This window comes from Denticeps clupeoides, chromosome 17 (assembly GCF_900700375.1).
Source record: "Denticeps clupeoides chromosome 17, fDenClu1.1, whole genome shotgun sequence".
Taxonomy (NCBI): Eukaryota; Metazoa; Chordata; class Actinopteri; order Clupeiformes; family Denticipitidae; genus Denticeps; species Denticeps clupeoides.
This window is the reverse complement of record NC_041723.1, coordinates 13894327-13914440: the sequence shown is the minus strand read 5'-3', so window position 1 is coordinate 13914440 and position 20114 is coordinate 13894327. Positions and strand designations below refer to the sequence as shown.

At 41.7% G+C, this 20114-nt stretch overlaps 4 protein-coding genes across 9 annotated transcripts in view; 1 reads left to right on the top strand and 3 right to left on the bottom strand.

Moving 5' to 3' along the window:
• Positions 1–2149, top strand: part of bcar1 (BCAR1 scaffold protein, Cas family member) — a 54167-nt gene extending 52018 nt beyond the window's left edge. For all 3 annotated transcript variants that reach the window (XM_028958851.1, XM_028958849.1, XM_028958852.1), the window contains exons 6-7: positions 113–202; positions 334–2149. In XM_028958851.1, coding sequence (XP_028814684.1) covers positions 113–202; positions 334–846 — 603 coding nt within the window. In that variant the 3' untranslated portion in view covers positions 847–2149. The remainder of the gene's footprint in view (positions 1–112; positions 203–333) is intronic.
• Positions 2150–2960: 811 nt separating this feature from the next.
• On the bottom strand, positions 2961–4351 carry LOC114767344 (leukotriene B4 receptor 1-like). The gene has a single exon (XM_028959020.1). The coding sequence runs from the start codon at positions 4300–4302 to the stop codon at positions 3334–3336; it is 969 nt and encodes a 322-aa protein (XP_028814853.1). The 5' UTR covers positions 4303–4351; the 3' UTR covers positions 2961–3333.
• Positions 4352–6805: 2454 nt separating this feature from the next.
• On the bottom strand, positions 6806–9796 carry nudt21 (nudix hydrolase 21). Its single transcript, XM_028959031.1, has 7 exons — positions 9374–9796; positions 8628–8828; positions 8414–8477; positions 8242–8331; positions 7970–8045; positions 7721–7835; positions 6806–7172 (listed from the first exon to the last, which is right to left on the bottom strand). The coding sequence occupies exons 1-7, from the start codon at positions 9490–9492 to the stop codon at positions 7151–7153; spliced, it is 687 nt and encodes a 228-aa protein (XP_028814864.1). The 5' UTR covers positions 9493–9796; the 3' UTR covers positions 6806–7150.
• Positions 9797–10567: 771 nt separating this feature from the next.
• Positions 10568–18674, bottom strand: hsf4 (heat shock transcription factor 4). Of its 4 annotated transcripts, none has more exons than XM_028959027.1 (13): positions 18339–18674; positions 17521–17629; positions 16847–16974; positions 16598–16722; positions 15158–15233; positions 14902–14969; positions 14219–14318; positions 13982–14133; positions 13664–13858; positions 13091–13199; positions 12762–12827; positions 12402–12506; positions 10568–12302 (listed from the first exon to the last, which is right to left on the bottom strand). In XM_028959027.1, the coding sequence occupies exons 1-12, from the start codon at positions 18462–18464 to the stop codon at positions 12447–12449; spliced, it is 1314 nt and encodes a 437-aa protein (XP_028814860.1). In that variant the 5' UTR covers positions 18465–18674; the 3' UTR covers positions 10568–12302; positions 12402–12446. The 4 variants fall into 4 exon arrangements, with proteins under 4 accessions (XP_028814860.1, XP_028814861.1, XP_028814863.1 ...); XM_028959028.1 differs by having other exon boundaries at positions 13982–14106; XM_028959030.1 differs by lacking the exon at positions 18339–18674 and adding an exon at positions 17807–18154.
• Between the last annotated feature and the right edge of the window lie 1440 nt (positions 18675–20114).

The window sequence follows — 20114 nt, the reverse complement described above, 5'->3', positions numbered from 1 at the left end:
TTTGAAATACGGCGATGTGCTGGACTATTGTAGATTAGAGAGTTTCATTCTTTTAGTGTGTTTTACAAGTTGTGGCTAGAGTAACATGTTCTATTTTTTCATTTTATTTTAGGGCAAAGAAGAGTTTGAAAAGAATCAGCGGCAGCTTTTAGAGAAAGGGAGCATCATGAGACACAACAAAACCCAGCTGGAGCAACATCAGGTGAGTGCAAGCAGCTATTGTAGGTAGTGTTTTGCATCAGAGCTGGAGGAGGAATTTTAAAAGTGTTCATGAATGTTAAATATGCTCTTGGCTTGTGTCCTCACTGTTTCTCACTTTCCTGGGTAATTCAGCTCAAACAGTTCGAGAGACTGGAACAGGAGGTGAGCCGGCCAATCAACAACGACATTTCGGGTTGGACGCCGCCCTCTCACCACCCACAGGCACCGCGGAGCAAGTTGAGCGCCGGCGACCGGCAGCTGCTCCTCTTCTACACTGAGCAGTGTGAGGCTAACATCACAACGCTGACCAATGCCATCGACGCCTTCTTCTCCTCCATCAACAACAACCAGCCGCCCAAGATCTTCGTGGCACACAGCAAGTTTGTCATCCTCAGCGCCCACAAGCTGGTGTTCATCGGGGACACGCTCTCCAGGCAGGCCAAGTCGCCGGATGTGCGGGCGCGGGTGGCACAGCACAGCAACACACTCTGCGACAAGCTCAAGGACATTGTGGTGAGCACCAAGACCGCCGCCCTGCAGTACCCCTCACCCGGGGCCGCCCGGGACATGACCGAGAGGGTGCGTGAGCTGGCAGGGTGCACCCAGCAGTTTCGGATGGCGCTCAGTCAGCTCGTAGCAATGTGAGGGGGGTCAAAGGTCACTGGTGACTGGACACACTGATTAAGCAGGCCTCAAACGAACTCTTACAGAGGGGACACCCTTGTATGTGTCATGGGCTTTGTATTTTAGGGGGAAAAAACTGACAGCTTCCTGAGTGGGCGGGGCCACTGGCTGTAAATGAATCACTGTAAATATTTAAGCATAAACAGGGGTAAAAAGTTAAAGAAAATGAACTTGTATTCTATATGTTTTTGATTATCTGAGAAAAAAGAAAAGTTTTTAGTTTTTAGACTTGATCCGTTATTATTGTTATTATTATTATTATTATTATTATTATTGCTATAATGTAATTATTGTTCCTGATTATTATAATTGGTATCATTATTATTATTACAAAGTGTTGAGTCAGGATGTTAAAATTCCAAATATGTATCTAGAAGTACTTAATGCTGTTTTTCATCTAAGATCAATCGTTGATGATGTTTTATAAAATGCATTTTAATTGGATAGAAAAAATTGTGAGTGAAATTGCTTTCCTTCCTGCTGCAAGAGGAGTATGTGAGGTGGGCCCAAAGCATACTGGGAAAAAATGTGTATTTGCACATTTAAAGCGCTCCCAATGCTAATTGAAATGTTCTCGAGAACATGCTATGACCTAGCGGGGAACAACTGGGGAACCTTTTTGCATTTACATAGAGAGTGTTCTGATATAAGAATACTCACACTGTACCTTCAACCCAGCATGCTTCCTCAAATGGACTACAGGTTTGCGTGTAGCGTCTCATGTACTGGCATTCAGGATTCCGGTATTCCCACGATAAGCCTCGGTTTCAGATGCCTCAGCACTTGTGTAAAGCCACACCCTGCAGGTCAGGGGTCAGTGGTGGGGTGAGTCAGATAAGGAGAGGGTGTTCCTTGGCTCATGCTGAAAGCCTGTTGGTGTGTGTGTGTGTGTGTCTGTCTTTTACGTGTGTAAAAAGGTAAAGAGAGAGAGATGTGTGTTTCAGCGATACCCCCCCATGACCACCACCCTCCACGAAAGGCTCCAAAAAACGACACACGGATGAACTCATCAAAGGAAGCAGTTCACAGAGATGCAATTATGTTATTAAGTACTGCAACATGTTGTTGTGTAACTAGTCGGAACCCCTTCTAAAAATTACGGTCAATTCAAGCAAGGTGATTGGTATTTGTTGTAATGTCGTTCTGTTCAATCTGTGTTGAAAAGGTTTGAAAAGCGTTATATATGTTAAGAACGGTGTATATTGCATAACTGGAAAATATATGTTTAATATATTTTCATTAAAAAAATAAACTGCAAACTCACGTTTTGCCTCATGGTGTTTCGAATATGTCATGTGCAATGTGGAAAACCTTTGGAGAGGATTTAAAGCCAATAAGACGAGTAAGATGAGCAAGTCATAGCGCATAGCATAGTGCATAGCGAATTTTCCCCACTCTTTTTCCACACACGTAAATGGACTTTTTGGATAATCACTGTGGGGGCAGTGGTGGCCTAGCGGTCCCGTAATCAGAAGGTTGCCGGTTCGAATCCCGAGCCACCAAGGTGCCACTGAGGTACCACTGAGCAAAGTATCGTCCCCACACACTGCTCCCCGGGCACCCGTCATGGCTGCCCACTGCTCACCAAGGGTGATGGTTAAAAGCAGAGGACACATTTCGTTGTGTCACCGTGTGCTGTGCTTGCTGTGTATCACAATCACTTTCACTAATAGCCACAAATAAATTGACCTGACCCTCTTATCCATAGTGACCTACAATCAGTAGTTACAGGGACAGTGTCCCTGGAGGCACTCAGGTTCAAGTGTCTTGCTCAGGGACACAATGGTAGTGAGTGGCGTTTGAACCTGGGTCTTCTGGTTCTTGTGTTACAAAAAATAAAAAAGTACAAATTATAGGTGAGATTTTGGGAACAGAGAACTGAAAACCGGTTGCGGTTTCATAAGATTTTCAGTCTAAAATGAAACCAAATACTGGAGGAAAAACAGGAACCAAGTCCCTGACATGAAGATGTGTTCACTCCTCCATTCCTGTATTAATGCAACATTGCTGTCTGGCTGCTATTAACAATAAATGAACTTCTTAAGAATCCCCAAAAAATGTAATTTACACTTTTAATAAACATTTAAATATGTTAATACAATTAAGAGAGCTTCACAACAACTAACAGCGAATGATTTATGTCCGAATGCTTTTGGTTGAGCTAGTTAGCTAATGATCGTCAGAGCAAATTTGAGAATAATTCATCCTCTTTTTTCAAATTAAATTGAGTACGTAATGGCCGATAATATTAATCTCTGGAGCATTGAGCAAGTCCAGCCACAAGCTTCATTCCACAAATATGGACCAGGTCCTAAGTGCCTGCTCATGCTATATAGTTTTAACTAATATAACAAATAAAACAAAATACATTTAATTCAATAAACAATGTGAAAAATGAAATTGAAAAGACATTTTATTTTAGGTGCTCTAGAAGCCAAAAATGCCCTGCTATGATGACGATGATGCAGATAAAACCATCTCTGATGCTTCACGTCTGGATCTTCGCTTCAAAGCGAACGCGTAGAGAAAGGGGTGCAGGCAACAGTTTATAAAAGTCAACGTCTTCACAAAATGCCCAATATTCTTCCTAAATGTCTTCAGCTGACCGTATGTGTCTGGTTCCGAGCTTTTTGACAGGATGGCTGCAATGTCCACCGCACTAATGACATGCACCGGTGTCCAGAAAACAAAAAACATCACCACAATACTGGCCACCATTACGGCTGTCCTCTGCGTGGCCACTTGCTGCCTGCTACAGGCCGCTTTGTGCTTGCGCATCTCCCTGCACAGACAGCAGTAGGAGGTGACCAGGACAACGAACGGGATGAAGAACCCCAGCAAGATCTCATACAGAAGAATCGCTACTCTCCTCGAGTCTGAGTCTGTCTGTATCTGGCATCTGTAATACTCTCCTCGTCCTTCCTTCTTCACAATGTTCCGAGTTGGGATGATGGGCAGAGCCAGGACGAAGGCCAGAACCCAGAGAGCGATCAGTTTCACCGTCTGACGGACCTTGTGCAGGTTCTCTTTTTGAAACCGGTTGGGACAGCGTTCCATGACGACGTGGGCGCGGTGCACGCTCATCAGAGTGACGGTCAGCACGCTGGCGTACAAGCTCAGGTACATCACAAAGGAAAACAACTTACACATCCAGTCCTCCTGAAGCCGACCCAGCAGCAGAAAATAAATGATGGCCGGCACCATCGCCAGGGACAAGATGTCACACACCGCCAGGTTGAGGATCAGCTTTTTGGTGAAGTCCACTTTCTTCTTGACTTTGAAGGCGAGGGTAACGACCACGGCCACGTTGCATGGCAACCCCACGGCGGCACACATCCCCAGAAACACACAAGGAAGGGACGTCTGCCAGGCCAAGGAGCCGTTGATGCTGCTGCTGCTTCCGCTCTGGTTCTGCATGGTGGTCTCAGATGACCTCAGCCTTTGCTTGACCAAAGTTCTCAGCTGTGATCCAGTCAAAAGCCTGGTTAACAATACTCTGGTCTTCTGAAACCAGACCAAAGCACATCTGCAAATGGGGAACTTGATGTTTGTTTCACCTCCCACATGTCAAATTCATTTCCTGAAAAGTATTTCACTTTAACTTTAATAAACATTTTAATTTCAGGGTAAACTAAATTGGCTGCAGTAAAACCTTACTCTGCTACTGTGATTTCTTATTTTATTAATTAAACTGGAGAGTGAATGGATGTCATTTAATAACAATAATTTTTCTTTTGCAATGGCACCATTTTGTGTAAATTTTTTTGTGAAAAATGATTTGATGCTTGTGTCCTACATTAATAGTCTGCTGCATCCGCTGTAGTTCAGATAAATAAATAATAAATAAATGGCTTTGACAGTATTTACAGGACTGGATGCTTTAATGCAACACTGGAAATTCAAAATTCATTAACCAAACCACATGCACAGTTTAAGGAATCACTCCTTTCAGCTTTCACATTCCATTTACCTCCAAAGTGAAAGTTAGACATTTACAGAGAATCCAGAAAAAAATCACAGTGCATCACTTTTTCCACATTTTGTCATGTTACAGCCTTATCTCAAAATAGATCAAATTTATTTTTTCTTGTGTTCTACGCACAACACCCCATAATGATAACATGAAAAGGTTTACTTGAGGTTTTGGCAAATGTATTAAAAATAGCAAAACTGAGAAAGTACATGTACAGACGCATTCGTGGCCTTTGCCATGAAGCTCAAAAGTTGTGCCCTGATTTTCCCTGATCGTCCTTGAGATGCAGTTTAATTGTCCACAAGTGGACTCCACCATCCATCAGTGGAAAAAAATTCAAAACCACCAGGACTCTTCCTAGAGCAGGCCGGCCACCTAAACTGAGCGATCAGGGGAGAAGGGCCTTAGTCAGGGAGGTGACCAAGAACCCAATGGAGGCTCGAGAGGTCCACTGTGGACATAAAACAGAACCTTCTAGAAGGAAAAGCATCTCTGCAGCAATCCACCAATCAGGCCTGTGTGTTGAGTGGTCAGATGGAAGCTGCTCCTTATGTATATGGCAAATGTATTTTAGCAGAATAATGACCCATAAGCACACTGCCAAGATATCACAGGAGTGGCTTCAGGACAACTCTGCGAATGTCCTTGAGTGGCCCAGCTAATGCCCGGACTTGAATGTGATTGAATCCGTAAATCAGAAGAGTGCGCTCATTTATCAGTAAAGACAACTGATATGATTTATGTTTACTACAGAAAAAATCAAAAAGGACAGTTTGGTCATAATTGTTGAACATTTTCACAGTTTTGAAAACTTTGCTTGATTTTGGCTTTATTTTCACTTTTTAGTGTAATGTTTATGTTGGACCATACAATTCAGAATTTGGCACTTTTGAGGCCAACTGTGCATAAAAATGTTTTATGGGGTGGTCTGAACATAGTTTGTACATTAAAAAGTTGAACAGTGCTGGATTGGAGTAAACCCAACCGTTTTTTAACATCAAGTAACTGAAAATAACTAAGTACCTTTTTTACTTGTGTAGAATTTAAACAAAGTAAAGAAACACTTAAGTAACTACATTTTTTCAATACTTTTTCCACCTCTGCTAGTGACTTAGTTTTGATAGTTCAACTTTTGCTAACAGCCAACATCTTACTGCCCTCACTGGACTGAGAACAGAAGCGGGCCTGTACACCAGCGGTTGGTGTTGTTGCTAAGCAACATGATTTAGTTGCAGCCAGGTAGGTAGAAGATGCTTTTCATGTTATGAGACCAGAAATCCAAGTAAATAACATCGGACGACATTTAAAGACACCACATCAACAACAATGGCAGGTAGGCAACCCTCAAACATGCACTTACAACATAAAGGCCCCAAGCTCCAAAATAGAGTTCACAGTTACATTTACAGCAGAGCCAGATTTACGTCAGTGCTTTAAGATTTCTATTATTGGCTCAGACAGAATTTTTTATTTTTCAGTTTTGGTTCTATTTAATCAAAGAATTCCTTAAAAAAAAGCTTTCATTTGAAGCTCTTTAGTAACTCACCCCCTAGGTGGTCTTAAACTTTTGAGCAGATTTGCAGCCTCAGTTTGAGTTTTCAGTGAACTGCCTACTCAATATTTTTCAACCGGATTACAATCCACGAGAGCAAAATGCAAAATACTTGCAACTTGTGGAGGATCTAGTTTATCACACAGGAATTACACATTACGTCTGAGCTTTGAGATATTTCAGTTTGCACTCCCTAACTGTTTATCTGACTTCACTATAATATACCCTCCAAATGTGGGGTTTAAGTGTTTAGATTACGAATGTATATTTTATAATACAAGTAAAATACAATTAATTTCATTGTTACACTCAACAAATTCTGCTGGGATTAAATATACACATGACGCATTCAGATCAAACTGGACAGGACAGATAAGCATTAGCAGAACCAGAGCTTCCTAGAGAATGGTTTATTTAAAAAAAGTGGAATGACATACAAAAGATAAAACAAGCACTACAGGACACATTTTTATTTACTAAAAACAGTGTCTTCAATCCAGATGAAACATAAAAATACAGCAATAAAGTCACATTAGATGACATACAGAGCTGTAATATTTCAGTGGGGGAAAGAAAACAATGAAACACATTTCACAACATACATCCTTAAAGTAATCGCTAAAAAGAGGCCTCTGCCATGGGATTTTCCTCTTTCTTCCCCACCCGATGTGAAAAGTAAGACGCCCCCCTCTGCTTAGGCTGCACTCACAGAGACAGCCCTGTCACGGGGTGCTGGGGTCTCAGTTGTAAATGAAATTAAACCTGTGGAGATGAAAACGTGCGAGGGTGTCAGTGATGTCTTTTATGATGATGACACCCACTGTACAGACATCAACGGTTACAGTTGGGACGGAAAGTATTCAGGCACCTTAAAACCCCCCGATATTTCAGTTTTTCTTTGTTAATAAATCTGCAAGACCGTTAGCAATTCTGTGTTTTGTCTTTTGTCATTTTAGCAAATGGATGTGATTTAACAAAGAGTGAAAAACTCAAGAGGGTCTGAATACTTTCTGTACCCACTGTATATGTTGAGTTACAGACTGCAGCCATGCTGACATGTACAGCTTATGCTTAATATCAGTGTCTTCTTTAATAAATGGCCAGTTTCTAGCCACACAGTGGTGGCAATTGGGTTTCATTTTAAGTTTATGTCTTTTCATCCTTATTTCCATTGCTCTCTTCTATCACCTATTAGAAGGTCTCTGAAACTCCATCAGAGCCCAAAATAAACCATTTGGGTGCGGACACACCATGACTTTATTTGAAGGAAACTAGCTGATGCACGGCTGCATAGTGGACGTTTTTTTTACCTGCTCAATAGCTGCGGGAGACTGGATATAATGGGGCCGTAGCCTGGCGCGTTGTCGTACAGCTCAAAGAGAGGGGCTGCCACCAGTTTGTAGTTCTTCGGTACTGCAAACAAGGCTAAAAGCAGGAGATTGAAGAGAGTGCACAAGAATGCTACAAGTGCGAAACAACACTAGAACGCCGCAAACATCCATCTACACCGCGTCCGTTACACAGGAACCTTTCCATTCTGAGAGAAAATGTGATCTTACCTTTCTCCTGTAACTGAACAAGAAAAAGCTTCTTATGCTCCTTTGGTTTGGTAATGTGTGCCGGAATGTATGGGTACTGCAAAATCATCAAATGCACAAAGTCAACATTGTGCAAAATGTACAAACTGCCAGAGTGTTTATTTCGAACAAAATAAATGTATGCTTTTCCCACAGTATCCCTACTGTTGGTTGCAGCTCCTGTTAGTTTTGCACAATTCAAGTATTAAAAACACTGTGTGGTCCAAAATCCATGAAGACAGATGCAAACTCACCTGTGGCGGCTCAAAGTTTGGCCTCCACCAGTTTCCAATGCAGTCATCAATTACCCAGTCCTGTTTCACCCCATCCTGTCGACCCAAAATCTGGAACAAAGAGCGCCGGTTACCTCTCACACGGCAGAGAAAGAACTAATCTGGGTGCTCATGAAAGTCTGAAACGTGGTACCTCTGTCATCAAACGCTTTAAACCCTCAACTTCATCCTCCCCTGGGTTCAATTCCCCTCCAGGCCTGTGGATGCAAAAAAAAAAAAAAAAAAAGTTCTTGATGTGAATTCTTTTTGAAAGACAGTTTATACTAGAGACTATATCTGAATCAGAGATGCATTATTATTCCTGCGGTAACTCTGCAGCACATTAAGACGTGATTTCAGAGACGCACAGTTTAAAGAAGGTGGTCCCCAGCTGCAGCAGCAGCACGTGGGGGAGTCTGTGCTCGTGGACGATCAGGACCCCCTCCACCGTCCGCCTCATGCCGATCTTCTCGAACTCCTCCCGCATTCGCTGGAAGCGGGCGGCGACTGAGCTGTCCTTCTCGTAGAGCGGCTCCTTCGTGCCAAACGTGTAGTTTGTGAGGGGGTACCTACAAGAACAGGTGCAGACGTCATTTTAATTAATCTGGATATTAAATTCTGAATCTCAGGCTTCTTCCTGACTACAGATCTTATGGTCAAAATGCAAAATGGGTGTAATTACACTGTTAATTCCAAAAGCATTCAAAGTGCTTTAAGGACAAGCTAGAGGCGTCTGAAGTGGAATACTTTACGAACTGTCCAACTGGACTTCCATAGGGAGACAGGAGGGAAAAAAACATTAACAGAACTCGCACAGAAACATCAACCAGACCTCGCAGAAAAGGTCGTGCATCCGGAGAAGAGCGCTTTTAAAAGTCCGCGCAGCATAACGCAGTGAAAGAACATTAACTAGAGCAACAACGTTCATGCTGGGAAGCGAGATTCACCACGATAGCTTTAGCATGCCAGTTAGCAAGCTAAAACGCACACCGACCCACGAATCGAAGCCTCAATGATGCTTCATCGATAATAATCATATATTCCCATTAACTAGGTAGAAGTGTTGCGAGTTACGCCTCCATGCACTACGTTTGCTTTCAATAATTTTACTTACAAATTGATGGTTCTCTCCAGCGTGAGCGGTTTAGCCGGCGAGCTAATGTATTTATTCCCGAACTGATTGACTCCACGGGGCCAACCGGTTGACGATCGGTTTGGTGGCACGACCGACATAGCTATACGCACAAAACGTTATAGATATGCGAGCGATTTAAAAAGATATAGTGATATTATGCAAAAAGACTTTATGCAGAACTGGTTTGCAGCGCAATTCAATCGGAACCCTCCGCTAACGGAAAGAAAACAGTCGAAAGCCGTCGAAAACTACATCCGGGACATTCACTGTCGTAAACTCCTCTCCGCCCTGCTTTACGGCAAAGGTGTCACATCAATTGAAGGAAAGAGCTAGTGATACAATGAACGACATCAAACACATTTTAACATTTAGTTCCGTGTGACAGAGACCTGTACATCTAGTATGGAATCAGCTATTTAAATTGGTGAATATGAAATGAATATAAAATCTAGGGTCTAGTGTCATCTGGTGTCAATTCATTGCAAATGATGATTTGGGACACATTTGGGATACACGTTTTCGACTCACTTTACATACTGAGATTGAAATTGAACTCCATCAGGTGTAAACTCAAAATATTGACTTTGACACCATTTTTTAAATTGCATGTTTTCTGGTTGTTATTTTAGTTCTGACTACATAATTCAAATTACAAACGTAATGATATATTAATAATCTGCATTAGAAATGTTCTTACCATGTATTTCTCATTTCTGCAGGACTTTCCATTGCCAACAATAAAGAGATGTTTTAGCACAGCGCTGTGTACCTGCGATCAGGTATCGGAAGAAGTTGGAAGTTATAGAGGAACCTTTGGAGGGTCTTATTAGTAAAGCAGGGGAGAGGCCATGCAATTATGTGGATTGGGGTGAGAAAAATTACGATTCAACACAAACTACCAAGTCATTTGTACTATTACTTATTCATTAATTAATCTTTTTTTTATATCATTTTGTAAATCCTTTTTGCATGTGACATTCATAGACAAATTGTATCTCCTTTGTTCAGGCGTTTATTTGTCCGTAAAGGAATGCACAGTTGCTATAGTGACATTCAACAATGATTTCCCATAGGAACAAATAACCACCACTGGTTATATATGAAGCATTTGATACTTTGCAACAGCACTGTAAATGCTAGGTGATTCAGCAGAAAAAAAAGAATGCTTGTAACTAGTCAGCAATTTGTGTAATTTGGTACATTCAATCATTTCCAGTGCAAATAATATCATGAAAATAAAACAATAATACAATGTATATTGTATATCCCACAAAGAAATGCACACCTCTTCAAAAAAAAAAAAGCTTGAAAAACACTCTTCTAGCATTTTGGTAATGACAGCTGCATTGATACGTAAAAAATATTAATCAGCAAAAATGTAATACAGAAGTCATTCGTAGTGCAATTTCATTTTTATACTTAAATGTACACATCCTTACTTATGCTCATGCTTATTTTACATTTTTAAAACCATCTATACATTCCAATGGTCACTTCACAAATCTGTAATATTGCACAGTATTGCACTTTCAGTTTGAGACGAAGATGAAAGAGATGCAGGATTTTTTTAATGCTATGGCTGCTACAATAAGAGTGGATGTCTGTTCACTTGCTTTCATCTCATTCTCTTTCTGAAATCGACATGTGAATGAGAGAGAACTTTAGCTGGAATGCTGGACATTGCCATGACCGCGTCAGTTCCGGTGCTACACATTCAGTGAATGCACAGTTAAAAGTGTCTCTCTTCTCAGTATATAGATGGATATTCCCATGAACTGTCATAAATAGCCCGTCTAAAGTTTGAGGTCCATATCTGCTCTGCCAAGTTGTATATCCAGTGATGCGATGTAGTTCAAAAACATTCAGGTAGGTGGCGTTAAAAAAACAAGCAACTGGAACTTATGGAACAAGCCTGTCTCTCAAAGCGTCATGGCAAGGCATGATTGACACTTCTGTTTTGTTACATATTTCTTCACCTTACATTGGCATTATGATAAGAAATCCCTATTCTCCCAATATGGGATGGGACATTCCCGTGGGAAAATTTTTCAATAATAAAGCTTTGAAACAAGTTTAAAGGTTAGCCAAAGTCTTATCCCTCTATCCTCACTGAGCCAAGAAGTGGGTGATGGACAAAATGTTTGGTCATTAAATTGTTCCAATACATTTATCTCTTGATCCTCAATCAACAATGAAGGCAATACATAGAATTCATAGCTATATATCAAGATACCATAGACAGGTTTGTAAATAAAAAGCCATAGTTAATTGCACAAAAGGCACTGAGTGCAGCAATAGAGAAAATGTTTGGTAAGTATTGACACAAAAATGTGCAAAAAAAGCAAAGTATGGATTTTTCTTTTTTTTCTTAATGAAAGGTCATTTCATAGTCCCTTGACCTCCCACATTAAAACATAAAAATGCTAAGTCTATACCTAGAATTCTATGTGTACTGAAATACGAATACATTATGGATTTGTAAAATGAATTATTCATGTACAGCCAATTGTGAGAAAGAAAATCCCAGAATAAACAAGCAGGAACTCTCAAACGTAGTAAAGTGCATCCAAACGTGGGCCACCATTGTATGATGTGATCATTTCATACAGCTCCCATTTTCATGGCAAAAACAAGTTTAGCCAAGAGTGTAGCTTGGAGCTTAACTTTGTAGTGACATCTGCAAGATGCTCATTTCCATTCCTGCAGTCTGGATTTTCTTCATAGAGTTGGCAGTTCATCGCCCAGCAGGTAAATATCTCCCATTTAGCAGCAGCTCCTGGCTGTGCATCTGGTTAGTCAGCAGGTATCATGATCAAATGATTATAATCCAGTGTCCAAAACGCCACGTATTGTCTTGCAGTAGCTTGTAAAGTGTTTGATTTTTCGTTGGCTCTAGCCATAGTAATATCTACAAAAAGGAAAGAAAAGAAAGTCATGTCAATATGGAATCTCTGTTTGAGAGGACACTGAACTATTCCCATCATACAAGGTGAAAATAAATTCTGACCGGGTTTCTCGCTTGGTATTTCTATGCTGGGGGTGTGTTCCATCCTTACTGCTCTTCACAGCCTGCAGCAGTGTAGGTCTCTCCCTCTGGGCTCTGGAACATGTACTGCGGAGGAAACTGCGGCTCAACCAAACATGCAAACCATGTGCACCTCCAGATAACATGACAAGAAACTAAACCTCTGGGTACAGTTTAAGGTTACGCCACCTGCCATACACTCTGTCACTGTCCTTGTTTCTGAGATTTGTGTGTGTGTACATGCACACTGCTCAGTATAATGACTGAGGTATGTTTCTATGTTTCTGACCAACACTTGCACACAATGCCCAATGACTGTATTAAGAACTAGTAGCAACTCACTGATTTTAAATTGGTCTCCATATCTGCAAAGTTCCACTCACTTAAAGGCAGGCTAAAGTTAAACGGCTGCAAAAAAAAAAAAGGCTCTGTTAATAGAAGAAGACATACTATGTCTTAGAAGACATATAATACTAATGTGTCCTATAAAGGCTGTGGAAAAGCATCATAGGGTTGTGCAGTCACTCACTAGCTATCTGTTGCAATAGGTCTAAATGATTTTTAATTCTGGATGTACTCTTTTGTTATCTATGTTTGCACTGCATGTCTGCTTTGTTAAGTGGACCTTTCATATTCAAGATATCTATGTTAGGGCTGACTGTTTTACTGACATCGATTGCAGCAGTATTGGGCTCAACACTCTGCTGGTGGTTCCGCAGCAGAAGCTGTAGCTCCTCAAGGCTCATGTCCACGTTCTCCACACTGTCAGGCATTTCTGGTCTGAAGTAAACAAAGCGAAACTCAGACTTTGGCCAAGTTCTTTGCAAAGGAAAGCAATATATCCCGACTTCCCGATAAGGTTCCCCATATTAAGTATGTACTGTCTGTAAAGGGACATTGTACATTTTTTCAATATCCAGGCTAGATTTCAGACATTAAAAACTAAACATTAATATATGAATGTAATAAAATGTGTATGTGTAAGTGTGAACGTGTTCTAAAAGACTTGGTGAATAAAAAATCTGATTCTGATTCTTTACTCTTGGCTATGACTCAATATTGCCCCTTGAGGTGAACAGTGGCATTACAAGACAGAAAGCGCTACTGCTAACTGGTTAGCATGTTAGTGAATGACATTGCATCCCAATGCATGGTAGTCTTTAACAAGACATCAAAACATTGTTTCTTACTAAATGTTATTTTATACCATTGAACAGAAGGATCTTTCATAAACCCTTGTTTACCTGTCTAGCATGGGTCTCTTGGCCCTCCTCTCTCCGCATCCAGACCCTCGACCCTCCAGGACGGATTGTACCATGGCAACAGGAAGAACAGGAGGTTCTGCACACACTTCACAAGAACCAAGTGGGATCCCGTCACCCCGACCTCTCACCCCAGGGCTCACTGGCTCCTCTTTAATTAGCATCATGCACTTCTCCCTTTGAATGAACATGAGCATCAGAGCACGAGTAATTGTAGTTATGTAACAATAAAAAATTACTTTACATCGCTGGTCAGTTACTGATTCTGCTCAGATCTTGTAACAGTCACAGCTAGCTCACCTTGTCTCCTCGGTTTGCATTTGCAGAGCAAGGGCACTTTGCTGGGACATCTCAGTAACATCTGATATGATTGGTCCTCCAGGCATTGTACCAGTATTGGAACATGAAGCAGCTTCTGTGGATGGCTGAGATTGACACGGAGAAAATGCACCCTATTAAAAGTAGAGTGTCCTGCTTTGTACAACTGGTGCCACACGCATTGGGTGTAGAGACGTGTATTTCTGGGTAAAGACTCACCGACTGGATGTAGAAGGGCTCCTGCATGGAATCCATGGGGTGGTTATGGCTGAATTTGGAGATTGGAGGAGTGGTAGAGCCATCATCCAACATGAGAGGCCTTCAAATATAATTTATGAAGATTATATTTGAAATGTCAGAACTGCACAAAACATTTTCACATTCATCCATCCATTTATCCACCCATTTAGGAAAATAGTAAAACAGCCTCACTTGATAGTGGAGCACATAACAATGCAGGACAGTCACTGGATTGAGTGTGAAGTCAATGCAGTGAAAACCGTGGTCAGGTGTAAACAGGGCACCTGTGGGATTGTGGCCTGTCCTTCCCCTCACCCGATTTGTTCACACGGGTCACATAAGCTGACTGTGCACTTCTTCACAGAGGGTAGAGGGTCATGCGCTCCAGTTCAGTGGGGTGGTGTATGTGTGAAGGGGCTGGCGAATTGTGTGCACGGGGGCTCGGGAGGCCTGAATCAGCATTCGGCTCCATTCATCCCGGCACGGCCCGGGCACTGTGCAATGCGTCAGCTGACTGCAACCAGCTGAGCTGGCCGTTCCCTCTGCAGTGTTTGTGTGCTTGCGGTGCGTGATGATTACCAACACTGTGTTATTTCTGTGTTCGAGTATAGGAACTTTGTGTGATTAAGTACGTGTGTGAACAGCGTGAGGTGTGTACTCACAGTTTTCTCTTCAGGCACACTGTGCTGGGTGTGTTGGACTGCATCTGACTGAACAGGAACTGAATCAGCTATTTATAGAGCAGAAAACCAGGGTGATTCAGCAACCCAGTGCTCTAGCCCTAAAACACAAAGCCCAACAGAGCCAACAATCCAAACACACACACACACACTTTCCTCTTTTTTTTCTCCATCACCCAGTCAGCCCTGATCTACATTTTAATTATGTGCTGTACAGTGTGTGGAGGTGAGTGCACACCTTGCTCATGACTTTCTGCTGCTGCGTGTGGTTTTGTCGGAGTGACACCACCTCTCTCCATAGAACCTCATTTTGCCTACAGATGGAAGAGAAAAGTCACTCATGTCACTACTGGATCTGACCCAAAGTGCTTTACAATGGAGCGTGACAACAGACAGGAGTAAATTAAAAAAGAACATTAATAAAATATGATAAAGTATTATTATTAGTAAAAGTATTAATTAATACTTTTTAATTTTATAAAGTAAAATATAAATACAAAAGGAAAAAAAAGTCCAGTAAATGAAACAAAATTGTACAAAATAGAATAGAAGGGCAATTGTGTGGGGGGTGGACTTGACAACACCATCTAGAAAATTCAAACTGAAGCAAGAGAAAATGGGAGTCAAATGATCTGATTTAAAACTGTCAATGGTGGAACCTAATGTGAAGGGCATCAGAAAATGTAATGGTACAGTCACCTTTCATAATAAAAAAAACAGAAACATGCAAGAATGGGATAATGAGAGTTTAATGATGATCTTAGTGATAAATTAAGTCTCCTTTTTTCTAACCCTGGGCATATGCATCTTTTTTAAATTCTCAAAATCAGCAGTTAGTATACTTGCATTTTTATGTTCGATAGAGAATTGTAAGAAACAGAACTTTCTGGATGGAACATAGAAATGATTCAGACTCAATTCATGTTTCCAGAGCATTCATTAAAATGAGACAGCGCCTGAATGCTGCCACTTGCCCTGTTTTTCAGGCATTCTGATAAACTGCCCAGTTCTAGAGCGCCGATCAGCATGTGACAGGCCCACCCGTGGAGCCTGACCACTGCACCTGCTATACAGCAGAAACACCCGCTGAGAGGGAAAGTGTTGATGAGCATCTACTATCTTATCTTATAATTTCACAAACCATATTCTGCTTTTGAGAAATACAACGTGGGTGTATATTTTGTGTACATGTGTTATGTGTTGTTTACTTATGTTTCCATGGGGTTTTGTGAGACAAGTGTGTGTGAATGTGTGTGTCTTTGGTATATGTTTTTTTAATTAAGTTAAGTTTAAGTGAAGTGATTGTCATGTGTGATACACAGCAGCACAGCACACGATGCACACAGTGAAATTTGTCCTCTGCATTTAACCCATCACCCTGAGTGAGCAGTGGAGCAGTGTGTGGGGACGGTGCTTTTGCTCAGTGGCACCTCAGTGGCACCGTGGCGGATCGGGAATTGAACCTGCAACCTTCTGATTACAGGGCCGCTTCCTTAACCGCTAGGCCACCACTGCCCCTTTTGTGTTTGTGTGAGGTGTTTGTGCATATATGAGTGTTTGCTTTTGGTATGTGCGGTTGTGTGCCTTTGTGTTTGCATGTGAATGCATATTTCTGTGTGTGCTAATGTGTATTTTGTATATTCAAGCTCTATTTTAGAGTCCTTTAAAAGAAACTCACTGTTTCATGTCTTGCATCTGACACTCCATGTTTTCCTGTTGGCTCCGCAGCACTTGTACCTCATACAGCAGCTTACTGAGGTCCTCCTGCCGGACCTTCGCCTCCTCACTCTTCACAATGGACACCTGACAGAAGAAAGACACACAACGGAGGAGTTGCGGATCAGTGCATCTCTCTTTTTAATGTGTTAGATTTGCCTCAAACCCTCAAAGATGAGTGTTCTTGTTTTCCAGTGATGGAATCTCTCACCTTCCTCTTGATGTGCTCCAGTAGATGTTCATGACCCTGTAGGAAGTAGAGGTGCTGGAACTCGGTGTCATCCCTCTCCGGCTTCACCAAGCCACTTTGCTCAATGTTCACTACCTTCCTGAAGCCATCTAAATAAAACAGGGTGACTAATTCTCATGACCTCAGGCTGTGAATGAATAGTAAAGTAATCCAGCTACAGAAAGTGGCTGATGGAGATACATTTACCAGTGTTCAGAGGAGAGGGTTAAAGAAACATCCACTGAATCATAACACAACATTTGTCTTCTAACCATTTATCAGACACTACAATACACTACTCTTCAGCCATTGTAACCAACCGTTCAATGAATCATTCAATATTTCTATAGTTCCATTGTTATCATGATATAGGAACAGCACTTTTGTGAGATTTTTCCTTTTACTTATACACTTATGTACAGTGCATGAAACCAGATCACAAGGACTTCAAAAAGTATACACAAAAAGGAATACCAATGCAATGTTTTATGGTTTATGCAGCAATTTGCACCCCTTCTCTATCACGTTATCGCCATTGTGCGCTTCTACAACAAAAAAGCCGAGAGACGTATGTTGTCCCGCCCCCTCGTTCTCATCCCACACATCGCGACACAACACTGAGACGCCGGTGGGATTCAGCCTCAGGTCGAACTTACACATGTTGAGCTGGCGCACGAAGCTGGCCATGTTGTTGTGTTTGAAGTATTTGGGTAGAACCTCCTTAGCAAACCTGCCCTGATCAAACACATGAAAACTTGTCCCAGTCTACAAAGAAAGAAATGAAAAAGGTATGATCATGACAATAATGATGTGCACCCTATAAATAACTGACCTGTACTGTTTTCATTTTTGTTCATGAAAAGTCCAGGGCACACGAGTGGACGTGTTTAGATTGTCATTTGTTGAAATGTCAAAGACAGCAAGCAGGTGTCAGTTTCTTGCCTGAAAGAATCATTTGTAGCTGAAGAGCTCCAGATATGGCCCTCAAATCAGGAATGAAGATATCCTGTGTCAGCTAGTGAGCTTTTATTTCATCAGGGGGGTGAGATTAAGACTGGCAATGGCCATCTATTAAAAGACACACGCAGGCCAATCTCTCACTGTAGGCGGGTAAGGAGATACGTCCCTTCCTGTCTGTACGGCCTACTAAAGCTCTCCACTCACAGGCTGCATTTGTGGCGTGAGTCTGGAAATGACTCAGTGTTAAGGGCACCAGAATAGCAGCGCTGGAGTCGGATGGACGTGGTGTCGACGCTCAAGGACGGCCTGTATGACTGGATCGCGTGTCCACTTTGAAAGTGTGTTGTGTAAACCAGTGACACAAGTACACACTGCACCTCTTCCATTATAAATTCTGATGACTACAAAGTGGCCCAGCAACACACACTTAGTCAAGCACGCCATGTACAGACATGATGGACTCTGAAATCTGAGAGTCTGAAGTAGTCCAGGAGGCAACAGGCCAGGGACTCACCGCACTCCAGCAGATCAGGTGGTTGGTCTCAGGGTCTTCCACCAGGGTCCACAGTTTGGTGAGGAAAGCAGGCACGTTGCTGGCATAACCTCCATCTACACCTATAGAGCCAGGAGACTCCTGCATGGTCGTGCTCAGGTGGTCGATCTCCGACGTTGTTCTCAGCGTGGTGTGTTTCGTTGTGGAGATGTTGGGGTTCACAGGTGCTACTCCATTGCTGTGGCTTCTGAGCTCTTCTGTTAGAAAAGGTCTCTCTTTCTCTGCCTGTCTCTCTCTCTCTCACTCTCTCTCTCTCTCTCTCTCCCACACTGCGGCCTTCTCATCCGGACATATCAGCCCCTGTCATCCCTGTGGGCCAGCGTCAGCATAAACCTGAACCACCATCACACTCACCCTCACTTAACAAAGGGCCTGCAGGGGAACAATGCAGGGAAGCACAAAGCCCAGAATAATACCCCACTGATGCGCTAAACGGCACAATGCTGCGCTGCTGAAAACGGGGCTGTTTTTTTTTGTAGATGAGTGTTTATTTGTGTGTGTACATGTGCATGAGTGTGTGCTATGTGTGTAGAAGATCCCGTTTGCTTTTGTACATAAAGCAATTTCCATCTCTGAAATATGATTCAGCTAATAGCTAAGTAAGCAAAGATGCTAATGTAGTTTTTAAACGTTATAATTGACTTTTATGAGTAGCTTATATAAAAAATTAAATGTAGATGTGATCTGACATTCATTTGTCATTTTCTTTGCGGTGATCTGATTGAAGTGTGAGATTTGCTCTCTGGCTGTTATTTACCCAGAATGAATTTGTCTATGTACTTTAATTGAAAAGGGCACCTTTAATGAAGTATAATCCTGTTCCTTTCGCTCCAGATAGACAATAATGGGGCCTGTGGGGTCATGCTACGTCTGAGCTCAATTATTTCTGGCAGCCTTTTAAAATGTGGATTATTCGCATATTTGGTAAAACATTATTAGTGCAGAAAGCCCAAATGCTGATCACTGTTCATATTCAAATGAAATGAAGGAAATATGTTAAAAATGTGTGTAAAAACTAGTGGTGGGCCGTTATCGGCGTTAACGAGCTGCGTTAATGTGAGACTCTTATCGGGCGATAAAAAAAATATCGCCGTTAATCTATTCACAAAGTTGGGTTGGGAGCTGGGTCTATACTACGCAAGCTATTGTGCCGGAGTTAAATGGTTACACTAGATTTATAAGTATTTATTTTCTTATTTTCTAAAGACTTTTATTTTGTTTTTGAGTCCCAGTTCAGGTCTCTTGGACACATGGTGTGAGCTGTGAGAGGTGCGTGGGGTTTGTGTGCAAAAAGTTATTTCTTTCATTTTAATTTATACACATATTAGGAATATTTTTTCATGTGTGTTATTTTGTGATTTTTTTTATGTTCTTTTAATACTGTATATTGTAGAGAGAGTTGCAGAAACACGCGGTGTGTGACGCGATGTTCTGACGCGACCTTGCTTTTTGTACAGAATACACTTTGCACAGAAAATCTCTTGGGTGTCAGCTCATCATTTGTGGTTCAAGAAACGAAATCAAAAAGTTACACAACGCAGAAGAAGAACCGCTACACTATGATGACCAGGATCTTGATATTTTAGCGCGGATGTATACCTAGCCGAATTGCACTGTAGGGGGTGAGAACGAGTCTTCGAACTGTGAAATTACCACATCAAACGTGACGTGCTAACATGGATGCAGCTATTTAACTGAATAAACAGTTGGTAAACACAAGTACATCTTATTGAACAT

Coding starts and splice junctions, on each gene's coding strand:
- hsf4 (XM_028959027.1), bottom strand. CDS start 18,464: ATGCAGGAGTCTCCTGGCTCTATAGGTGTAGATGGAGGTTATGCCAGC. Junction 16,723..16,846: donor TGGAGCACATCAAGAGGAAG/GTGAGAGATTCC, acceptor TTCTTCTGTCAG/GTGTCCATTGTGAAGAGTGA. Junction 15,234..16,597: donor CAGATGCAAGACATGAAACA/GTGAGTTTCTTT, acceptor TTCCATCTGTAG/GCAAAATGAGGTTCTATGGA.
- LOC114767344 (XM_028959020.1), bottom strand. CDS start 4,302: ATGCAGAACCAGAGCGGAAGCAGCAGCAGCATCAACGGCTCCTTGGCC.
- nudt21 (XM_028959031.1), bottom strand. CDS start 9,492: ATGTCGGTCGTGCCACCAAACCGATCGTCAACCGGTTGGCCCCGTGGA. Junction 8,829..9,373: donor CTGGAGAGAACCATCAATTT/GTAAGTAAAATT, acceptor CTGTTCTTGTAG/GTACCCCCTCACAAACTACA. Junction 8,046..8,241: donor CAAACTTTGAGCCGCCACAG/GTGAGTTTGCAT, acceptor ATGATTTTGCAG/TACCCATACATTCCGGCACA.